The sequence below is a fragment of the Spermophilus citellus genome (genome assembly GCF_964194105.1).
Source record: "Spermophilus citellus genome assembly, chromosome: 4".
In the NCBI taxonomy this organism is placed as follows: Eukaryota; Metazoa; Chordata; class Mammalia; order Rodentia; family Sciuridae; genus Spermophilus; species Spermophilus citellus.
Window position 1 is genome coordinate 115,508,779 of NC_138185.1, and position 23,375 is coordinate 115,532,153.

A 23,375-nucleotide genomic window follows, 5' to 3' on the forward strand; every position below is an offset into this window, starting at 1 on the left:
AAAGAGTTGTGTTGGGGCAGGGGTTTTGGCTCAGTGGTAGAGCACTCACCTAGTACGTGCAAGGCACTGGGTTCAATCCTCAGCACCACATAAAAATAAAAATAAAATAAAATAAAGGTTTTGTGTCCAAATACAACTAAAAAAATTTTTTTTAAAAAAAGAAAGAGTTCTGTAGATGTCTATGATGAAACACTGGAAACCACACAAGGAGAATGACAAATGAATTGTAACACACTAATGTAGTGGAAAACTAACCAGTGTGCAAGGTGAGGAAGCTGCCTGATTTTAAAAATATAAAATTGCTATTACAACATTATATAGTGGTAAGCATCTTGTGTTTTCTTCCTTTTTGAAAATTTTTTTTGGTTGTAGATAGACACAACACCTTTATTTTATTTATTTTTGTGTGGGCTGAGGGTCAAACCTAGTGTCTCCCATGTGCTAGACAAATGCTTTACCACTGAAATACAACCCCAGCCCCTGTTTTCTTCCTTTATAATCCTGATACTTTTCAATTTAGAGAGCTTGCAGGAGGCAGCCACTACTTTTCAGAAGTTGTAATAGTGGGGCCAGAGAACAGGGATATCAGATGCTTCTTATTTAAGTCCAGTTGCATGTGTAAGACAGAAAATATTTTGAATCACATGCAGACTAAGTACAAATTTGCCAAGTAAAGAAGAGAGAAGAAAGTTAAAATGGAAGTAATAGAGTCGCCCTGCAAAGGAACCTGGGTCTTGTCTGTACCTCCTTCTGGTGGCTTCTCCCAAGCTGTTGAAATGATAGAACCTCCTTAACCCTGTGACAAGTTTGGGGATCTAGGAAAAGAAAAGGTGTGTGCTCATACACTGGTATTTATGCAAGGTCCTAAGGAAGCAATACCCTAGTATAACAGCAGCAAGTGGAGACGGGATGTTGAGGGTTTGGCAACAGAGGGCCTGAGCCTCCATGGGTGTAGGTGTAGGTGCAAAAGAGCATTTGGAAGGGCCAGCAGTTGGGACAAAGAGGAATAGACAGTGTGAACTGATAATTAGAGTCTGATGGGTGACAGATATATCAGTGGGTGTGTCCTGGTGGGGAGATGTCACATGTGAGTAATAGCTGGCATATTAGTTTCCTAGGGCATCCATAATAAAGTGTCACTAACTGGGTGGCTTAAAGCAAAAGAGGGTCAGGGATGTAGCTCTGTGGCAGAAGGCCTGGGTTCAATACTCAGCATCATAGAAATCAATCAATTAATCAAAAGAAATTTAGTCTCTCAGTGTTCTAGAGGCTAGCAGCCAAAATTAAAGTGTTGGCAGGGTCAATCTCCCTCTGAAGACTCTAGGGAAGAATCTTCCTTGCCTTTTCCTAAATTCTGGTGATTGCTGGTAATCTTTGTTGTTCTTTGGCTTGTGGAAACAACTATCCAGTGTCATATGGTTTTCTCTGTATGCCTGTGTCTCTTGGACTTCTTATAATAATATTAGTCATTGAATTTAGGATGCATTCTAATCCCAGGTTATCTCATCTTAACTACTTACATCTCCAAAGATCCTACTTCCAAATAAGATTACATTCTCATGTTATATGTAGACATGAATTTGGGAGAGGGATACTATTTAATCCAGTATTCCTGTGACACAAGACATTTTAGGAGATTCTGGTGTGAACCAGGGATTGGCTACATCCACTTCAATGAGGGGATCCTGAATTGAAGAGGTTTTCCTGGAAAGGACCAAACTTATACTTTCTATTGTTAGAAATCCAAACTGTATAAATACAGTTTGGATTGAACTAAGAAAAACTAAGAAAATTAAATGTACGTAGCCTCTGAATGTGACTTGAAAATATTACTTTTGCTACACATGTAAAATACGAATACAAAACAATAAAGTTATGATAGAGTGGTAGAGTAATTGGTAGATTTTTCTTTAATGATGTCAAAAAGTTGTGTTTAGACTAAAATCAAAATTGAAGACTGTTGTTGTTGTTAGATGGAAGTGCATGCAACTTTGGGCATGCCTCTCTGGGAAGCCAGGGTTCCCAGAGTTTTCTCCTCCTTTGGTCTAGGTCATTTCCTAAATCCAGGAAGAAATCTGCTCACATCCTGTGCAGGTGGTGTGAATGGGGTTCCCCTTGGTGGAATAGGCTGGCTGAGAAATAAAAGCTAGGAAAAATAGAACAATGAAAAAAAAAATCACAGGACACAGAAAATAATTTCAAAAATCGGGGGTGGGACAGGCAAGCCGATCATAGGGACTGAGCTTCTATGCTCTGGCAAGATGGAGCCCACACCTGCTTTATTTATATCGGGGGACATCAAAGGCCTTCCATAGAATGTTTTTCTCTAAGAAAGATTAAAGGTGGGCTGTCCAGTTCCCAACCGGTTATGCCCATCTCTGGAGTGACCATGAGAGATCTTCCTAGTACAGCGAAGATAAAGGTCATGTGCCTTGGGCAATCTATTGTGTGGGACAGCCACAGATAGTTCCCAAGGTTGAACCTCAGATCTCCTTGGCTTCATGCCAAGAGAAGATCCTCATGTGTTTTTCACAGATGGCTCCCTGCAGAAATCAGTACTTTTTTTGTTTTGTTTTGTTTTGGTTTTGGTACTGGGGATTGAATTTAGGGGCACTTAACCACTGAGCCACATCCCCAGCCCTTCTTTGTATTTCATTTAGAGACAGGGTCTCACTGAGTTGCTTAGTGCCTTGCTAAATTGCTGAGGCTGGCTTTGAACTTGCAATCCTCCTGCCTTAGCCTCCTGAGCCACTGGGATTACTGGGGTGCACCACTGGGTACATTTTGCTGATTGATTGGGAGTTGTACCTAAGAGCTGCCAATAAATAGCTGTATGACTTTGGGCTGCTCTCTCTCTGGGCTTTTGTTGTCCTTTCTGTGAAATAAAAGAATTAAGATCAATCATCTCTTAAGTCCCTCCCATTTTTTTTGTTTGTTTTTTATAGTAGTAGGAATTGAACCCAAGGCCTCACGCCTGCTAGGCACACACTCTACCACTGAGTCATAGCCCCAGCCCTGAGCCTGTGTATATGTGTTTATGCACTGAACAATAGAGTCAGAATGAGCTCCCCCACCCAGTAGCCCCAGTCACAATACTGGATCTGAGGTATACACCTAGTCCTCCTGTTTTTTGCATTCTCTGGAGAAAAGCATTTTACTGTTATCTTCATCACTATCCTCACCATCATTAATATATAAAATTAATAAATGGAGTCCATTGTGATGTTGCACTCTATAATCCCAGCAACTCGGGAGGCTGAGGCAGGAGGATTGAGAGTTCAAAGTCAGCCTCAGTAATTTTTGAGTCATTTAGCAACTCAGTGAGATTCTGTCTCTAAATAAAATATTTAAAAGGGCTGGCTTCATGGTTAAGCACCCCTGGGTTCAATCCCTACACCAAAAATAAATAAATAAATAAAATGCCATGCCTAGTGGTGCATATCTGTAAGACCAGTTACTTGGAGCCTGAGGCAGGAGGATCACAAATTCAAGGCTAGCCTCAGCAATTTAGTGAGGCCTTAAGCAACTCAGTGAGACGGTTTCAAAATTAAAAAAAAAAAGGGGGGGGCTGGGACATAGTTCAGTGGTTAGGCACTCCTGGATTCCATTCCTGGTACCAAAAAAAATTTTTTTAAATATTTTATTTTTTAGTTGTAATTGGACACAATACCTTTATTTTATATATTTATTTTGATGTGGTGCTGAGTATCGAATCCAGGGTCTCACACGTGCCAGGAGAGCACTCTACCGCTGAGCCACAATCCCAGCCCTCCAAAAATTTTTAAACTTAAAAAATAGAGTAGGCATATAGTTTAGTGATACAGCACTTGCCTATCATACACAAGGTCCTAGATTTAATCCTCACTATCAAAATCAATCAATCAATCAATGGAATGCCTATTATACACAAGTTATTGCAAATCATTTTAAATGTATTATTGTATTCATTCATTTCAACAGTGTTACTATTCTCATTTTACAGATAAGGGAAATACAGCTTAGAAAGGCCCTATATCACTCTGTTGAGGAGAGAAGCCAGTCTGACTCCAGGAATTTAGTCTATTAAATGTGTGCACCAAAAAAAAATTTAAAAAAGAAAAAAAAATGTGTGTACCACTGCCTAGAAATCATGGGCTGCTGGATCTTGCAGAGTCAAGTTGATCTCTGATGGAGATCCAGTGTGTAAGGTTGTCAGACCAAGTCCCTAGAACATAAGACCAGAGCTGGATGGTAAATAGCCTGATTACCTGAAATTACCCTGGCTTCAGGATGCAGCTAAATTTCCCAGGAATGTTTCTCACTTGGCCTGACCACCTTACTTCTCACTCACACTTATCTGCTGGCTGTCCTTTTTTGCTAGAATATGACTGAGTTGTTATGCTTTGTGATTTGTTTCAGTCTGCAGCAGGGGTGGACTGTATCAGCCCTGCTATGCTACCTTATCCACACCTCTTATGCTAAATAACTTGCCTTTTCCTATTGAATACCAACAATGCAGGGCAGCATAAAGCAAGCTAGGCTTTGTCACACACCCATATAAGATTTGGCAAGGTCAAGGCCTAACTGATTCAGCTGGTAAAGACAAAACAAGCCACTTTTAGATCCAGTTCGTTACTTACATATACAGCAAGATGAAGAATGCACAATGGTACCAGCTCCCTGAGGTTCTTGTCCTACACACCAAAAAATAAACAATGCTGAAATAAAAGAGGCCAGATGACTGCAATGTGAGTTGTGGGATACCCCATAAGTGAACAATCAATTCTAGATTGCTGCTAAGTGGTTTTTATATTCTGCAGCACTATTGAGGAGAGGAGAACAGAAAGTCACAGATTTCTCAGAAACTGCAAGGAGAAGTGTTTTGTAACAGCCTCCATGCTAGTGAGCCATGTAAAGATGTCACCTACAGCTTTCTCAGAGTTTGAGAAATTGTTTATTTTTGTGCTACAGATTGAACTCAGGGCGTCACATATACTAAGTGCACTATCACTGAACTACACTACCAGGTCATTTGAGGGTTTTTAAACCGACCATAGAACAAATGAGACTGAAAACTAAGAAATTTAAATTCAAATCTAGATGAGCTCATAATTAGCCATATGACTTAAGCAAGTCTTTTACCTCTTTGGGGCTCTTTTTTTGAATCCACGAAGTCACATATTGTTTGCTTTTCAGGGGAGGGAGATCATATCTCTTTTTAGTAGCATATAAACTGCACAGAGAGGGGGCTAGGGCCGCTATCGGCGGCCACGTGGGCGGGCGGCCCGTGCCTCCGCCACCAACCCCCGCCGGCCTGTGGAGCTAGGGGCCAGAGCGCGCGGGGCCTGGGGGCTCGAGGCCTGTGGAGTCCAGGCTAGCGGGATCTGGGGGCGACCCTCATCAGGACCATGATACCTCTACTGAGAATGCAGATGAGTCCAATCACGACCCCCAGTTTGAGCCTATAGTTTCGCTCCCTGAGCAAGAAATTAAAACGCTGGAGGAAGATGAAGAGGAACTTTTTAAGATTCGAGCAAAGCTATTTCCATTTGCTTCAGAGAATGATCTTCCAGAAAGGAAGGAACGAGGCACTGGTGATGTCAAGCTCCTGAAACATAAGGAGAAAGGAACCATCCGCCTTCTCATGAGGAGGGACAAGACCCTGAAGATATGCGCCAACCACTATATCACGCCAACGATGGAACTGAAGCCAAACACCGGCAGCGACCGTGCCTGGGTTTGGAACACCCATGCTGACGTTGCTGATGAGTACCCTAAGCCAGAGCTGCTCGCCATCCGCTTCCTAAACGCTGAGAATGCACAAAAATTCAAAACAAAGTTTGAAGAATGCAGGAAAGCGATTGAAGAGAGAGAAAAGAAAGGACTGGGCAAAAATGATAATGCTGAAAAAGTGACCGAAAAGCTGGAAGCTCTTTCTGTGAAGGAGGAGAACAAGGAACCTGGAGAGGAGACCGAGGAGAAATCGGAGAAGCAATGAGTCGTCTTAATTTCTTTTCCTTTTTCTTTTTTTTAATTTTGCCCTGCCCTTCCTTTTGGGTTTATTTTTATTCTGTTATGTTTTCATAAGGACTTTATATAAAGAACTGAATCCAACATTCAGGGTTTTTTTCTTAAGTTTTTACCTTATTGAAGATGACTTGAGAAAATCCATTCCCCAGTCATGAAAATGTACTGTGCTAACTTTCTTTTCCATAGTGGAAACACTTATTTATAGTCATCAAAAATAGTGAATAAAAAATGCATTTGAAACCTGGAAAAAAATAAATAAAATAAACTGCACAGAAACAGGGATTTTGTCCGTTTTGTTCACTACTTGTGGCCTCATCACTTAGAACAGCGAAAGTACATGATAGAGATTTAATAAACATATATTGGATGAACAAATGAAGTATGAGGTATTTCATTGTATTTTGTTAGTGTGTGTGTGTGTGTGCATTTAAAGCCTTAAAATCTGCTCTGTGGTCACAGTGAAAATTTATAAGGGATACCCAGAGAAAATAACTGCACTTTCTTTTAGGGAGCTTAAAGAAAGCTGAGTGAAGGCTTGATTAACCTCAGAGTGAATACTTATATACTATAGAGTGGAACAGGTGCTCAAATGGATCTTTTATTAGTGCTATTACAATGAATCCTCATGGCATACCACTATGACACAAAGTTCTTTGTAGTTATAGAAAATAGGAGAGGCCCAGTTTTCCCACTGTTTCATTCTGTACTTACTATTTTCCTAGTCATCTCTTTAGGTTCCCTTTTTCTCGTTCTCTTAGCCAATGTATAGTATAGACAAATAAATTGTGGATTAAGGAATGTTGCTTTTTTTTTAGTACTGGAGGTTGAACCCAGGGGCCCTTAACCACTGAGCCACATCCCCAGCCCCTTTTTATATTTTATTTTGAGACAGGTTCTCCCTGAGTTGCTTATGGCCTTGCTAACTTACTGAGGCTGGCTTTGAACACCCGATCTTCCTTGCTTTAGCTTCCCGAGCCTCTGGGATTACAGGATTGTGCCACCGTGCCCGGATTCATTTTTATGTGTTAGTGTGATAATTTTCTTTAATTGCAATTAAGAAATATGCGTTATATCCCTTTTACAGATAAAGAACCATGGCCTAGAGATTGACCTACTGGAGTACACTAATACTAGGACCAAATTTTCTGAATTCAAGTTCAGGTTGCTACAACTATGTGGCACTCATGTCTCCATCGCCTTAGTCTCTTCTCCATGTCACCTCCATGAAGGGGCAGTGATTTTTGCTGGGTTTGCTTTCTCATCCAATCCCAGCCTCTACAACTTTGTCTCATAATGGACAGGGATTTTTGTCTACCCCATATGTTTGAGTGAAAAGAACGAATGGTTAAGAGGTTCGTCATAAAAGCAAGTCGCTGCCCCTTTTGGATTTCATCTCTACTCTCCCCGACTTCCCGCGCCTCCTTTGCTCCTCCGGCCCCTAGACGGCACTGTGGCGAGAATCCCACCATTTTGGGAGCAGTGTCCTTCTTCGTCAGACCGCGCCTCCCCAAGTCGGAGGTCGGGTCTCGAGGAACCGGAAGTGCTGGGGCTGCTGCCGCCGCCTTTTAGTACCGTGTCCGCCGCCCCTAAGTATCGCGTCCTCCGCTTTTAAGTGCCGCGTCCGCCGTCTGGGTTGCAACCGGCGCCGCCGCCGAGGAAGCTGCTGTAGCCCGGCCCGGAGTGGAGGCGGCGCGGCATGAAGCGGCGCAGGCCCGCTCCGTAGCGCGCGCGCGTCAGGACGGTCCGGGCGGGGCCGGGGGGGGGAAGGTGCAGTATCCGCCCCCTTCTCCTTCCCCTTCGCCCGCGAGGCCTGGGCCTCTGCCCACGGGCCCTGTTGTCCGCCTCGCCGAGGAGCCGCCCGCGCGGGGTTGAGCCGGTGGCGGGGCCCCATTTGCCGGAAGAGGAAGCCGAGACTCAGATTCCGAGTCAGCCAACGTTCACCAGGCGCCCCTGAGCGCTGGGTGCTGCCCTCCGGACTTCCACGTCCGTTATCTTAATTGAGCCTCTCTGGGTTTGGGAGGCTGGGTACTGTCTGTGCTCACAGATAAGGAAACGGAAGCTCACAGAGCCGAAGGGATTTGCCTAAAGTCCGACCGTGGCAGATGGGCTTGGGACTCAGATTTTCTGGTTTCCCAGCTGGTGTTCTTTTTTCCCTACTGCTTCACTCTAGGTCGGTTTTTGTTCCAACCACCCGCTTCAGGATACTGTCCTGTCCAACTTCCTCACACTTTTTATCCTTCCAGCCCATCTTCTCAGCATCTGTACTTCTACTCATTTTCCTATTCGTTGCTCTCAAGATTTTGGCCCGTTCTGTAATTATGATTTTTTTCGAGTAGCCGTGGACCCTGAAGAGTGAAATATCTAGGCTTCGGTGAGCCGTGGCATGTTGAAATGGGCGACTGTTTGTGGAATGCCATTTGAATGGGTCCAAACTCTAGAGCCCTTTAGTTCTCTAACTCAACACCCTTATTTGAATGGGGGTGGGGGTTTAGTGCTATGGGGAGGTGTCTTGACATCTTATCCTGTTGTTGCTGTGCTAGCATAACTTTTTCTCCACTTGCCATTTTTCTCACCACCTCTCTCATCTTCACCTACTTGAGCTATGGGAGCCCAGAATTAAAACTGTTAACAAAGTATCATTTGTAATCATAGATTTTTTTTTCAACAAGCTTAATGATTCTTTTTCCAGAAAAGTTGCCCGTTTCAATTATTCTCAATCTTGTGGTAAGGAAAAGAAAAATGGACTGCACTTTAAATGAGTAGGACATTCTTTATCTTATGGAAAATCTTAAATTAGTAAATTCAAGTTAGTTCCCTTTCTGCAAAAAAAAAAAAAAAAAAAGTGGCCTATAGTTCTTCCTATTAGTCCTACTGAATTGATTTTTGTCTCTAACCATGACATTATTAGATAAAAGAGGCACAGGAATAGGCACATAGAAATTTTATATCTCCCATTTTTGAGGCTTTGTAATAGAAACCTCATCTGATTTTTTTTTTTTTTTTTTTTTTTTTTGGACTAGGCTGGGGATCCACCTCAGGGCAAAAGTTCTACCACTGATCTATTCTGCCAGCCAGTAACTTCACATCTGCATGCCCTCTATAACTTTTTTAGCTCTTCCATAATTCCCCTTAATGTATGTCTGAACATCAAGGTTTACACTACTATTAGGATATTCTTTTGAGTAAATTGGGCTATACCATATCGGAAAATAATTTAGGATTTTGATAATTGCAGACAGTAATTTGGGCATATATTACATCAAAAAGTTCTCAGTTTTAAGTGCTATTTTGGAACTTTTTATACTTAATCTTTTTTTTTTTTTTTTGACTACATATGGTCTGTTTTAATAATGACCAAGAGTCTTATATTATCCTGGTGAGCAGGATTGGATGGTGAGAAAAGGAAAGAGTCCTCTGAGAAGAGAGCAGGATAAGTGCGGGGATCTGTGCTTGAAGTTGGGGCACTTGAAAATGATCTCTGAATGTGGAAGAGATCTGAGCAGATGAAAATACAATCAGATAGGCACCAGGGAAGGTCCATAAGTAAAGAGGTAGGTGGGGCAATGAAAAGTATGCACTTTGTAGAGACTATGCTGACTTTATTTTAGAAACTTCAGGCCACACATTTTGAGAATGTAATTCTATACAAGGTATTAGGGAGTTCTGGAAGTTAAATCAATTATAAACATTTGTGTAAATGGCTACCATAATGCCAGGTCTGTCCTAAAAAGGGTGGAATAAACATTGGCTGTAAATATACAGAGTGGCAGAATGTCATTTGAATTCTACAGTGTGTACATGTGTATATGTATGTATGTATATAGAGAGAAACAGTCTAGGGAGCTAGTACAATTCAGAAATATACCTGATGATTTTAACATATATAAGCTGATGTATCTTTTACATAATGACCCAAGAAACTGAGCAATAAGGCTTGAGAAGTTTTACTATTAAGATTCTCTGTTCTATTCCTAGCCCTATGCTTACAAGCAGTGTTTTGGAGACCAAATTCTAAATTTAACACCTGTGAAATGAGCAAAATTTGTGTAGATTCTCTCACTTGTCCATCATTCCATTAGATATAAAACTAGATTCATTGACACATTTGGTAGAAATAGGCCTCCACTAGATTTTAGATGGTCAAACAACCATTGTTATAATCTACCTCACAAATATCAGTGTGTTACATACCAGTTGAGCTAACTGACTTAATCAGCTGAGCTGTTTTTGTATTTTAATTGTTGGATATGAATACCTAGTTGTAATAATATTATAAATATATCTGATGTAACTAATGAGTTTTCTGTCTACTTTTGCTATTGTTACTTTGAAAATGGTAATACAGTTCAGGGTAAAAAGAAAATAACAATATCTTGGGCACACAGTTCAATTCATTTTCAAGCCAGTATTCCATACCTAATGGACTTATTCACAGCCCATACCTGCTAATAACTTTTTCTCAAAAGTTACTTCTTATCAGAAATTGAGCTTAAAAAAATGCATCATCTTACAAACAGCCATTTAGAAGTATTTAATAGTTATGTGAAATATGGTTTCATAAGTACAATTTTGTTATGTCCAAGCCCACATGGTTTTGACATTTGAAAAATAAGTGTTAGTGTATGAAATATTAATGCTTTGGGGGTCAGACTAGTAAATTTGTGTCCAAATTTTTATCAAAATATTGATATAAACATTAAATGCTTTCTACACCTACTTTAACTAAAGCCACTTAAGAATAGTGTCTTTCTCATTTAAACAAAGCATAAGTTAGATAATGTATAATCATAGTCATGTAAGTTTCTTTGAGATATTAGTCATCTCAAGTATATATGATAGTGATGTCTAGGGTTGCACAAAAGATTCATACCAGCCAGTTAAGTATTTTGTTGTTTAGAATTCCATTTAAAAGGAAACAATATTTACACTTTCTTTGGTAAGTGCCCTAGGAAGATTATTACAAGGACATTGTTTGTGACAATGTTATTACTATTCCAGTTGGGATTATTCTGCTAGTTGGAGAAATTCACATTTGTCAAATGTGTTACCTTTTTAAATGCAAAAATCCCCAACTCCCTTGGCACATTTAGCTTCACTACTGACATGTTCTTGGGTGGAGCATAGCAGCCAATTGGCATATGGCCTGTTTGCTTCAAGTGTGGGAAAGAAAAAGGAATTTGGCAAGAGATATCTAAGGAGAGCCTTTTATAAAAGTTCCCATAGGGATTTATAGTAACTGTGAAATTGACATGACCTCAATTTTTAAAATAATCTCATTTTGAACTGAGCACAGCGAAGTGGGAGCTATTGCTTACTAGGTTTCATTGCAGCATTTTTTTTTAGTGGTTTTATCTGGTTTTGCCCCTGTCAGACTGTCATTCTGATAATATAAGACAGCCCTGTAAAAAGCTTCATGTGCCTTATTTTTCTAGAAAAATGCAACATGGCAGCAGCAATGGAAACAGAACAGCTGGGTGTTGAGATATTTGAGACTGCAGAGTGTGAGGAGAATATTGAATCACAGGATCAGCCTAAACTGGAGCCGTTTTATGTTGAGCGATATTCCTGGAGTCAGCTTAAAAAGCTGCTTGCTGATACCAGAAAATATCATGGCTACATGATGGCTAAGGCACCACATGATTTTATGTTTGTGAAGAGGAATGATCCAGATGGGCCTCATTCAGATAGGATCTATTATCTTGGTAAGTATAGAGTTGTAGTTTCTGAGTATATTATAAAAGTGTAAAATATACTTTTATTTGAAACACCAAAGGCTGCATTAATGATTAAAATCATAGAATTTTTTATAATGAAGAAAAGCTAGAATTGTTAGATCTGTGTTTATTTCCAAATAGATAATTCAGAAAAAAGAAATTTAGTAATCTGGAGTTGTCACAGTGGAATCCTGTGAGTCTATTGCAAACTTTTAACAAACTAATTTTTTTTTAATTTAAAAATGGTATTTGTCTTAACTCTCCTAATATCATTTTATATGCTTCGATGATTATTTTGTTAGAGGGGAATTAAGACCTGAATATCAAAATGAAACTTAAGCATTTTTCTGTGAAATTTCATTTTTATTGAAGAAATTTCTAAGGCATATGGCACTTGCATATCCTACATATTAATATTTATTTTAGGTCCCACAGACTGTAAAGTATTGCAGTGTATAGAAGGCTTCATATGCTTTACTGTGATTGTAGTGAGAATGCTATTTGAAAACATAATAATAAATGATTTTTTTTCCCTTAGCCATGTCTGGTGAAAACAGAGAAAATACACTATTTTATTCTGAAATTCCTAAAACTATCAACAGAGCAGCAGTCTTAATGTTGTCTTGGAAGCCTCTTTTGGATCTTTTTCAGGTAGAAACTAAATATTGTTATTCCTATGATTTGATGTATATTTCAGATCCACATTTATTTAGAGGCAGAAATTCAATTGGGTTTATATTTGAAGTAGATATGAGTCAAAAATAATTAAAACATTTCAGCATTTTTACATGTGTGACCTTAAGTTCCATTCAATTTTTAACATCTAAGAAAAATTACAATTCAGTTTTTAACTACCTTTCCCTTCCATAAACTTTCTAGTAATTCTCACATCTAGAGGAAGGAAATTGACATTAAAGAACAAATATAAGCAGGCATGGTGGTATACACTTTCAATCCCAGATAGTTAGGAGGCTGAGGCAAGAGAATTGCAGGTTAGGAGTCAGCCTGGGCAATTTAGTGAGACTTTGTCCAAAAAAGGTAGATGGGGAAGATGTAGCTCTGATTTAGTGGTAGAGCACTTGCCTAGTAGGTATGAGGCCCTGGGTTCAATCTCCAGTACAAAACAAAGCAAACATATATTTCTAGAAAGATTTTAAAAAATATTTTTTGTTGTAAATGGACACATATCTTTATTTTATTTATTTATTTATTTATTTTATTTTTTTTATTGGTTGTTCACAACATTACAAAGCTCTTGACATATCATACTTCATACATTAGATTGAAGTGGGTTATGAACCCCCAATTTTACCCCAAATGCAGATTGCAGAATCACGTCGGTTACACATCCACAATTTTACATAATGCCCTATTAGTAATTGTTGTATTCTGCTACCTTTCCTATCCCCTACTACCCCCCCTCCCCTCCCCTCCCTTCTTCTCTCCCTACCCCATCTACTGTAATTCATTTCTCTCCTTGTTTATTTTCCCATTCCCCTCACAACCTCTTATATGTAATTTTGTATAGCTATGAGGGTCTCCCTTCATTTCCATGCAATTTTCCTCTTCTCTCCCTTTCCCTCCCATCTCATGTCACTGATTAATGTTGCTCTTTTCTTCCTACTCTTCCTCCCTGCTCTGTTCATATTTGCTCTCATTATATCAAAGAAGACATTTGGTATTTGTTTTTTAGGGATTGGCTAGCTTCACTAAGCATAATCTGCTCTAGTGCCGTCCATTTCCCTGCAAATTCTATGATTTTGTCATTTTTTATTGCTGCATAGTACTCCATTGTGTATAGATGCCACATTTTTTTTATCCACTCATCTATTGAGGGGCATCTGGGTTGGTTCCACAGTCTAGCAATTGTGAATTGTGCTGCTATGAACATCGATGTAGCAGTATCCCTGTAGCATGCTCTTTTAAGGTCTTCAGGGAATAGTCCGAGAAGGGCAATAGCAGGGTCAAATGGTGGTTCCATTCCCAGCATTCCCAGGAATCTCCAAACTGCTTTCCAAATTGGCCGCACCAATTTGCAGTCCCACCAGCAATGTACAAGTGTACCCTTTTCTCCACATCCTCGCCAGCACTTGTTGTTGTTTGACTTCATAGTGGCTGCCAATCTTACTGGAGTGAAATGGTATCTTAGGGTGGTTTTGATTTGCATTTCTCTGACTGCTAGAGATGGTGAGCATTTTTTCATGTACTTGTTGATTGATTGTATATCCTCCTCTGAGAAGTGTCTGTTCAGGTCCTTGGCCCATTTGTTGATTGGGTTATTTGTTATCTTATTGTCTAATTTTTTGAGTTCTTTGTATACTCTGGATATTAGGGCTCTATCTGAAGTGTGAGGAGTAAAAATTTGTTCCCAGGATGTAGGCTCCCTATTTACCTCTCTTATTGTTTCTCTTGCTGAGAAAAAACTTTTAAGTTTAATTAAGTCCCATTTGTTGATTCTTGTTGTTAACTCTTGTGCTATGGGTGTCCTATTAAGGAATTTGGAGCCCGACCCCACAATCTGTAGATCGGAGCCAACTTTTTCTTCTATCAGACGCAGAGTCTCTGGTTTGATATCAAGCTCCTTGATCCATTTTGAGTTAACTTTTGTGCATGGCGAGAGAAAGGGATTCAGTTTCATTTTGTTGCATATGGATTTCCAGTTTTCCCAACACCATTTGTTGAAGATGCTATCCTTCCTCCATTGCATGCTTTTAGCCCCTTTATCAAATATAAGATAGTTGTAACTTTGTGGATTGGTTACTGTGTCCTCTATTCTGTACCATTGGTCCACCCGCCTGTTTTGGTACCAGTACCATGCTGTTTTTGTCACTATTGCTCTGTAATATAGTTTGAAATCTGGTATCGCTATACCACCAGATTCACACTTCCTGTTTAGAATTGCTTTTGCTATTCTGGGTCTTTGATTTTTCCATATGAATTTCATGATTGCTTTATCAATTTCTACAAGAAATGTCGTTGGGATTTTGATTGGCATTGCATTAAACCTATAGAGAACTTTTGGTAATATCGCCATTTTGATGATGTTAGTTCTGCCTATCCATGAACAGGGTATATTTTTCCATCTTCTAAGATCTTCATCTACTTCTCTCTTTAGGGTTCTGTAGTTTTCCTTGTATAAATCTTTCACCTCTTTTGTTAGGTTGATTCCCAAGTATTTAATTTTTTTTGAGGATATTGTGAATGGAGTGTTTTTCCTCATTTCCGTTTCAGAAGTTTTGTCGCTGATATACAGAAATGCCTTTGATTTATGCGTGTTGATTTTATATCCTGCCACTTTGCTGAATTCATTTATTAGTTCTAGTAGTTTCTTTGTAGACCCTTTTGGGTCTTCTAGGTATAGAATCATGTCATCTGCAAATAGTGATAATTTAAGTTCTTCTTTTCCAATTTTTATGCCTTTAATTTCTTTCGTCTGTCTAATTGCTCTGGCCAGTGTTTCGAGAACTATATTGAATAGAAATGGAGATAGAGGGCATCCCTGTCTTGTTCCGGATTTTAGAGGGAATGCCTTCAACTTTTGTCCATTCAGAATGATGCTAGCCTGAGGCTTAGCATAGATAGCTTTTACAATGTCAAGGTAAGTTCCTGTTATCCCTAGTTTTTCTAATGTTTTGAACATAAAGCGATGCTGTACTTTGTCAAATGCTTTCTCTGCATCTATCGAGATGATCATATGGTTCTTATCTTTAAGTCTATTGATGTGGTGAATAACATTTATTGATTTCCGTATGTTGAACCATACTTGCATCCCAGGGATGAATCCTACTTGATCATGGTGCACAATTTTTTTGATGTATTTTTGTATTCGATTCGCCAGAATTTTATTGAGGATTTTTGCATCTAGGTTCATTAGAGATATTGGTCTGTAGTTTTCTTTCTTTGAGGTGTCTTTGTCTGGTTTCGGAATCAGGGTGATGTTGGCCTCATAGAATGAATTTGGAAGAGCTCCCTCCTTTTCTATTTCCTGAAATAACTTGAAAAGTATTGGTATTAATTCTTCTTTAAAGGTTTTGTAAAACTCCGCTGTATACCCATCTGGTCCTGGGCTTTTCTTGGTTGGTAGTCTTTTGATGGCTTCTTCAATTTCATCCATTGATATTGGTCTGTTCAAATTGTGTGTATCCTCCTGACTCAGTCTGGGCAAATCATATGCCTTAAGAAATTTATCGATGTCTTCACTATCTTCTATTTTGTTGGAATATAGGTTTTCAAAATAATTTCTAATTGTCTTCTGTATTTCTGTAGCATCTGTTGTGATATTGCCTTTTTCATCCCGTATGTTAGTAATTTGAGTTCTTTCTCTTCTTCTCTTCGTTAGCATGGCTAAAGGTCTGTCAATCTTATTTATTTTTTCGAAGAACCAACTTTTAGTTTTGTTAATTTTTTCAATAGTTTCTTTTGTTTCAATTTCATTGATTTCCGCTCTGATTTTAATTATTTCTAGCCTTCTGCTACATTTGCTGTTGTTTTGCTCTTCCTTTTCTAGGGCTTTGAGATGAAGTGTGAGCTCATTTATATGTTGGTTTTTTCTTTTTTTGAGGAATGACCACCAGGCGATGAATTTTCCTCTTAAAACTGCTTTCATTGTGTCCCATAGATTCCGATATGTTGTGTCTGTATTTTCATTTATCTCTAAGAATTTTTTTATTTCCTCCTTTATGTCTTCTGCCCATTGATCATTCAGTAACATATTGTTCATTTTCCATGTGATGTAGGATTTTTCCTTCCTTCTTTTATCATTGATTTCCAGTTTCATTCTATTATGATCAGATAAAATGCATGGTATTATCTCCACCCCTTTATATTTACTTAGGGTTGCCCTATGGCATAATATATGCTCTATTTTTGAGAAGGATCCATGTGCTGCTGAGAAAAAAGTATATCCATTTGATGATGGTTGATATATTCTCTATATGTCAGTTAAGTCTAGGTTATTGATTATGATATTGAGTTCTATAGTTTCTTTATTCAACTTTTGTTTGGAAGATCTGTCCAATGGTGAGAGAGGTGTGTTGAAGTCACCCATAATTATTGTGTTGTGGTCTATTTGATTCTTGAACTTGAGGAGAATTTGTTTTATGAATGTCGCAGCACCATTATTTGGTGCATAAATATTGATAATTGTTATGTCTTGTTGGTGAATGGTTCCTTTTAACAGTATATAATGACCTTCTTTATCCCTTTTGATTAACTTAGTCTTGAAGTCGATTTTATTCGATATGAGGATGGCCACCCCTGCTTGCTTACGAGAACTGTGTGCATGGTATATTTTTTCCCATCCTTTCACCTTCAGTCTGTGTATGTCTTTTCCAATCAGATGTGTCTCCTGGAGGCAGCATATTGTTGGATTTGTTTTTTTAATCCATGATACCAGCCTATGTCGCTTTATTGGAGAGTTTAAGCCATTAACATTCAGAGTTACTATTGATATATGGTTTGAACTTCCATCCATGTTTGATTGTTTATCCTTTTTTTAAAAAAATTTAGTTTGTTTCTCCGTGATTATCTTTCCCCTCGCCCTCTGTCTTTACTGAGGCACTTCCCACTGATGGTTTTGGTTATTGTTTTTCATTTCTTCCTTGTGTAGTGTTTTGCTCAAAATGCTTTGCAATGCTGGTTTTCTGGCTGCAAATTCTTTTAACTTTTGTTTATCATGAAAGATCTTTATTTCGTTGTCATACCTGAAGCTTAATTTTGCTGGATACAGAATTCTTGGTTGGCATCCATTGTCTTTCAGTGTTTGAAATACGTTGTTCCATGACCTTCTTGCTTTCAGTGTCTGTGATGAAAAATCCGTTGTTAACCTTATTGGTTTACCCCTGAATGTAATCTGTCTCCTTTCTCTTGTAGCTTTTAATATTTTCTCTTTGCTCTGTATATTGGATATCTTCATAACAATGTGTCTTGGCGTTGGTCTACTGTGATTTTGTGTGCTCGGTGTCCTGTATGCATCTTCAATTTGTATATCTGTTTCCTTTTTTATCTCTGGAAAGTTTTCTGTAATTATTTCATTCAGCAGGTTTCTCATTCCCTTGGTTTGAATCTCTGTACCTTCTTCTATCCCGATGACTCGTAAGTTTGGTTTTTTTATGTTATCCCATAACTCTTGGATGTTTTTCTCATGATTTTTTACCAGCCTTTCTGAGTTGGCTAGACTCTTTTCAAGATGATATATTTTGTCTTCATTATCTGACGTTCTGGCTTCTACTTGCTCCACTCTGTTAGTGATACTCTCAATTGAGTTTTTAATTTGGTTTATCGTTTCCTTCATTTCTAGAATTATTGTTTGATTATTTTTTATAATCTCTATCTCCTGATAAAGATGCTTAACTTCTTCTTTTATCTGTTTATGTAATTTATTCTCAATGTGTTCTTTCGCTGCTTGAATTTGCTGTCTTGTATCCTCTTTAAGGTTCCATTCCATCTGTCTAAGGTGTTCCTTGAGGTCTTTATATGACCATTTTTCTGATGACTCTAGGTCCTCCTGAATATTTAGGCTGTCCTGCATTGTTTGTACTCCTTTTCTTCCTTGCTTCTTGAAGCTGCTCATGTTGCTTCTTGTTCTGTTTGACTGCTGAGTTACTGTTTACTCCTATAAATTTATTTGATGCTTGGGAGGAAAGGTATTAGAAGGGAAGGGAAGAAGTCACTAAAGAGAATGCGAGTAGGCAGGTAGAATTCAAGGAAGGGGGGATAAGAAAAATGAAAAGACAAAAGAAGAAAGAAATAGGAACTAAAAAAAGAAAAAAATTTAAAACAATAATAATAATAAAAAAATTAAAATTAAAATTAGAAGAGAAAAAAGAAAAAGAAAGAAAAAAAAGAAAAAAAGAAAAAAAAACAAAAAGACCAACGAGATAGAAAAATGAAGATGAAAGAAAAACCCAAATCAAAAAAAAAAAAAAAACTAATAAATGCCGTCTTAGAGTTTGATTAACTTCTCTTCCAGTAGGTGGTGCTGTGCCCACCAGGTCAAGTTTCTCCTGTCAGTACGCGGGAACCAATCACTGTGCAGCAGCTCCTCCCAGACTGGGCGAGTCTCCAATCCTGAGTGACTAGGGCCTCTTCTTGTGTCTAGTCACTTCCCACTTTTCCTCTAGCCAGGCCCCTCTCACCACAATACTGTCTACACGCCAGGTCTGCTGCTCCCGGGAGCCCTGTTTTCATGAACGACTGGGCTCACTCTTCCAGTTTGCCATTCCCTCAGACCCTAAGTTTGTAGAGCTTGGGGCTGAGAATCCTCAGCGAATTTTACTTGCACTCCGGTAGCCACTCCCCTGTAGCTGGTGCAAGAGACCTCAGCAGTCAGCTCTGGTGGGAGCGGTAGTCCCGTGCCGCGGGTCCCGCACCACCTCTGATTCCCTCGGGCTGGCTGTAGCACTCACGGGAGAACTGGGAGGGGCCCTTAAGGTTTCCCCGATGTGTGGAGAGGGAAGGTTAGGGGGATTACACACCTGTAGCAGCAGGTTTCAATGAAGTTATCTCCTCCGCCGCAGTCTGGTGACGTCAGTTCTCTGCCATAGTGGTGTCTCTTGCAAATGGCGACAGTTCGTTTCCCTTTGCTGGGCGACCAATGCAACGGGTGGGTCCTTACTGTCTCTCTCAAGCCCCATTTGGAACCTGTGGCCACTACTTATGAGGGCTCGGTAGGCATTTACCTCCGTATGATGAGAAGGGCTAATCAGTTGTTTCAGCCGGATGGATTAATGCTGAGTCACAGCTGTTTGTCTCATCTTTTCAGACGCGGCGGCGTGGGGCACGGAGCACAGAGCGGCTTACTCACTTCCCGCAGCCATCTTCCTCTTCTCGCTATTTCGGGATGATGGCGGGCGCTTGCTCCACTCCCTCCGGTGTGTCCAAGAAAAGATAATTTTGAGTTCACAGTTTCAGAGGTTCAGACCACAGTTGGCTGACTCTATAGCTCTGGGCCCAGAAGGGCAGAAGGCTTATTTATTTATTTTTATGTGCCGCTGAGGATTGAACCCAGTGCCTCACACATGCTAGGCAAGTACTCCACCACTGAGCTACAGCCCCAGCCCTCTAGGAAGATTTTTATTTAAATCTTTAAATTTGTAGTTCTAGTGCTTAGTAACAGCAGTAACTTAAAGATACTAAGTTCAATTTTTGCTTCTTTCAGTTTTTGCTTCTAAGTAATTTATGTAAAATCAAAGCTTTAGGGTTTTTGTTTTTGTTCATTTTTTTTCCTCAATAGTTTACCTTTAGACAAAAGTAAATAATTGAAAATATCCCAGTGACAAAATAATGATTTAGGTGCCAATGTCTGCCTTTTTTGTTTTCATTTATTATTTTCATGTTGAATATTTCCTTACTGGGGCTGGGGATGTGGCTCAAGCGGTAGCGCGCTCACCTGGAATGCGTGCGGCCCGGGTTCGATCCTCAGCACCACATACCAACAAAGATGTTGTGTCCGCCGAGAACTGAAAAAAAAAAATATTAAAAAATCTCTCTCTCTCTCTCCTCTCTCACTCACTCTTAAAAAAAAAAATAGTTCCTTACTGAATAGCATGTTTGGGCTAAAATGAACTAAGATGTGATATTTTTCAAAATAATTTTTAAAAAACAACTTCTATGATAGCTCATTATTTTGATTGGCAGCTATTTATCTCAAGTATTCTTTTGTATAGGCTTGTGACTTTTCTTTAAGACAAAAAATTCCTTGGGACTAAGATTTAGCTCAGTGGTAGAGCACTTGGTATTTGTTCTACGTATATTTGAAAAGAATGTTTTGTTGTTTTGGGTAGAGTGCTGTATTAATGCCCAGTAGACCAACTTGATTGTGTTGTTCATGTCTTCTGTGTTCTCATTGATTTTCTTATCTGTTCTATCAATTATTGAGAGAGGAATATTAAAATCTCCAACTATAGGGCTGGGGTTGTAGCTCAGTGGTAGAGCACTTTCCTAGCAGGTGTGAGGCATTGAGTTCAATCCTCAGCATTGCATATAAATAAATAAATAAAATAAAGATCCATCAACATCTAATAAAATATATTTAAAAAAAATCTCCAACCATAATTATAGGTTTGACTATTTCTTTTTTTTAATATTTATTTTTTAGTTTTAGGTAGATAAAATATCTTTATTAGATTTTTTTTTTTTAGAGAGAGAAAGAATTTTAATATTTATTTTTTAGTTTTTGGCGGACACAACATCTTTGTTTTGTATGTGGTGCTGAGGATCGAACCTGGGCCACAGACATGCCAGGCGAGCGTGCTACCACTTGAGCCACATCCCCAGCCCTCTTTATTAAATTTTTATGTGGGGCTAAGGATTGAACCCAGTGCCTCACACATTCTACCACTGAGCCACAATCCCAGCCCCAAGTATTTATTTCTTTAGTTCTATTATATTAGTTTTTGCTTTATGTATATTGAAGCGATGTTACTAGGAGCATAAGTAGATAGGATTATTATGCCCTGATTTATTGAACTCCTTTTTGTTATGAAATGACCTTTGTGTCTGGTAATATTTTTTGCTCTGAAATTTTCTTTAATATTAAGATAGCCACCACAGTTTTCCTTTGATTTGTTCAAATATGAAATGCTTTTTCATTTTTTATTTTTAACAGCTTTATAGAAATGTAATTCATATACCATGCAATTCACCCCTTTAAAGTGTACAATTCAGTGTTGTTTAATATATTGACAGAGTTGTGCAGCTATTTTCACAGCCTAATTTTAGAACACTTTCCTCATCCAAAAGAAATCAATTTTGGTTAGCTTTTCATCACTGTGGCCAAAATACCCACCAAGAACAACTTAAAGGAGGAAAAGTTTATTTGGGGCTTATAATTTCAGAGCTCTTGGTCCATAGACAGCTGACTGCATTAGTTAGGCACAAGGGAAGGCAGCACATCATGGAGGAAAAGCTCAGTGGAGGAAAACTTCTCAGCTTATGGCAGGGTCAGGAACCAGAGAGGGAGAAGAAACTGCAGGGAAATTTTAGGGCATGCCTCAAGTGACCCACCTCCTCCAGCCACACCCCCACTGCTTATAGTTACCAACTCCAGCACATTCAAACTAAGATGGACTGATTATAGGTCACAGCTCTCATAATTCAGTTCACCTCCAAAACGTTCCTACATTATTACAGGAGCTTTTGGGGGGAGGCATCTCATATTTAAAGAATAATATTCTGCCCTGATCCCCAACAGCTCATGTCCATTTCACAGAGCAAAATGCATTTAGTTCATCTTGATTCTCATAGTCTTAGCAGTGTCCAAAAGTCCAAGTCCAATGTCTCCTCTGAGACTCAAGACAAACTCTTGCTGTAAGCCCCTATAAAAACTGAAAGCAAGTTACACACACCTAATATACAGTGTCACAGTGTAAAGGTGAGGTCAAAATATTTGAGTAAATATTCCCATTCCAAAAGGAAGGAATAGGGACATAAAAGATGGGATGGGGCTGGGCGTGCTGGTGCCCACCTATAATCCCAGTGGCTTGGGAGGCTGAGGCAGGAGAATCTTGAGTCCAAAGCCAGCCTCAGCAATTTAGTGAGGCCCTAAGCAACTTAGTGATTAAGTGCCCGTGGATTCAATCCCGGGTACCAAAAAAAAAAAAAGACCAGAAACCTAGCCAAGCAAACAGGTCCACGTATAGAATGTAGGACACATGGCTTCTAGATGTGAAAATATCCCTATTTCCAAAGGCCCTGAGCAGTTCTACCCCTTTGGACTTAACCAGTTGTAGTGCACAAGGGCTCCTTTTTAGCCTGGTTGGCCTCACCAACCATCACCCTCTCACGCATCACCCTGTCAGCAGCAGCCTGTAGGGATTTTGGCCTCACCTTTACAACTTCATGCATTACCCTCTTAAGAACAGCCCACAAGGACTCCAACACTGCTATACTTTGCCTGGGATGTGAGGCCTTCCTTTCAAATCTTGGTAGAAACCTCCATGACTGCTTAGAGCATCCTGCATTCCTGCAGAACCAGCACCACATTGATGATGCCAAGGTCTGCCACCAGATCATACAGTATCTGGGACCCCTGGTATCATGGCTGCAGGTACCTCTGAGTACCTGCATGGTTCAGCATGGTGAAACAACTTCCTAGGCCCTCCTGTGCAAGCAGTAGGGCAAAAGGATGATCTCTTATCAAAGGAATTTGTAATTTTACACCCAGAAGCCTAAGGTGGGTGTGGTCTTGCCAGTTCCTAAAATGCTCTTGAGGCATCTTTTCTGTTGTCTCTGTGCAAAGTACTTAGTGTGTCTTTAGGGTCTGTAATCTCTTCAACAAGCATACATTCCTTGGCCTCAGCTTTACAAACACTTTTTTGGCCAAACTTCAAGTTTTTAAAATTCTTAAATTCTGTTTTCTATTGCCATCTGGCTAAAAGCTGCCAATAATATTCATGCCACTGATAAAATGCTATGGTGCCTTGAAATTTCCTCTGCCAGATTAATTAGTCCATCACTTTTAAATTCAGCCCCATGTAAAGTCCCATGATATGGGCAAAATGTAGCCAAGTTCTTTGCCAGAATATAACACTAGTAGCCTCTAGTTCAATTCACAATAGAGTCCTCATTCCCTCTGAAACCTCATGAGCACAGTGTGCATTTCTGTTGCCATTCTGGTCTTCCGAGCCCCCACCAAAATCACTAATTAAACTC

General features: G+C 39.4%; 3 protein-coding genes across 12 annotated transcripts in view; 2 read left to right on the top strand and 1 right to left on the bottom strand.

Annotated features, from left to right (window-relative positions):
- The window catches only part of HACD3 (3-hydroxyacyl-CoA dehydratase 3), a 136,303-nt gene that overhangs the window by 40,451 nt on the left and 72,477 nt on the right, over nucleotides 1-23,375 (bottom strand). The window contains exons 1-2 of one of the 2 annotated variants that reach the window (XM_081292119.1): nucleotides 7,582-7,718; nucleotides 4,620-4,673 (exon numbers count right to left, since the gene is read on the bottom strand). The gene's annotated coding sequence lies outside the window, so the exon portion shown is untranslated. Of the gene's footprint in view, nucleotides 1-4,619; nucleotides 4,674-7,581; nucleotides 7,719-23,375 lie in introns of those variants that run through there. The other variant, XM_081292120.1, reaches the window with a different exon arrangement.
- On the top strand, nucleotides 2,369-6,248 carry LOC308647342 (ran-specific GTPase-activating protein-like; the record flags this gene model as incomplete). Its single annotated transcript, XM_081291422.1, has 2 exons — nucleotides 2,369-2,422; nucleotides 5,306-6,248. The coding sequence occupies 2 exons, from the start codon at nucleotides 2,369-2,371 to the stop codon at nucleotides 5,975-5,977; spliced, it is 726 nt and encodes a 241-aa protein (XP_081147548.1). The 3' UTR covers nucleotides 5,978-6,248.
- DPP8 (dipeptidyl peptidase 8) overlaps nucleotides 8,243-23,375 on the top strand; it is a 66,124-nt gene continuing 50,991 nt past the window's right edge. For 6 of the 9 annotated variants that reach the window (XM_081292110.1, XM_081292113.1, XM_081292114.1 and 3 more), the window contains exons 1-3: nucleotides 8,243-8,380; nucleotides 11,442-11,711; nucleotides 12,262-12,374. In XM_081292110.1, coding sequence (XP_081148236.1) covers nucleotides 11,453-11,711; nucleotides 12,262-12,374 — 372 coding nt within the window. In that variant the 5' untranslated portion in view covers nucleotides 8,243-8,380; nucleotides 11,442-11,452. Of the gene's footprint in view, nucleotides 8,381-8,614; nucleotides 8,734-9,393; nucleotides 9,561-11,441; nucleotides 11,712-12,261; nucleotides 12,375-23,375 lie in introns of those variants that run through there. The other 3 variants (XM_081292111.1, XM_081292116.1, XM_081292112.1) reach the window with 3 other exon arrangements.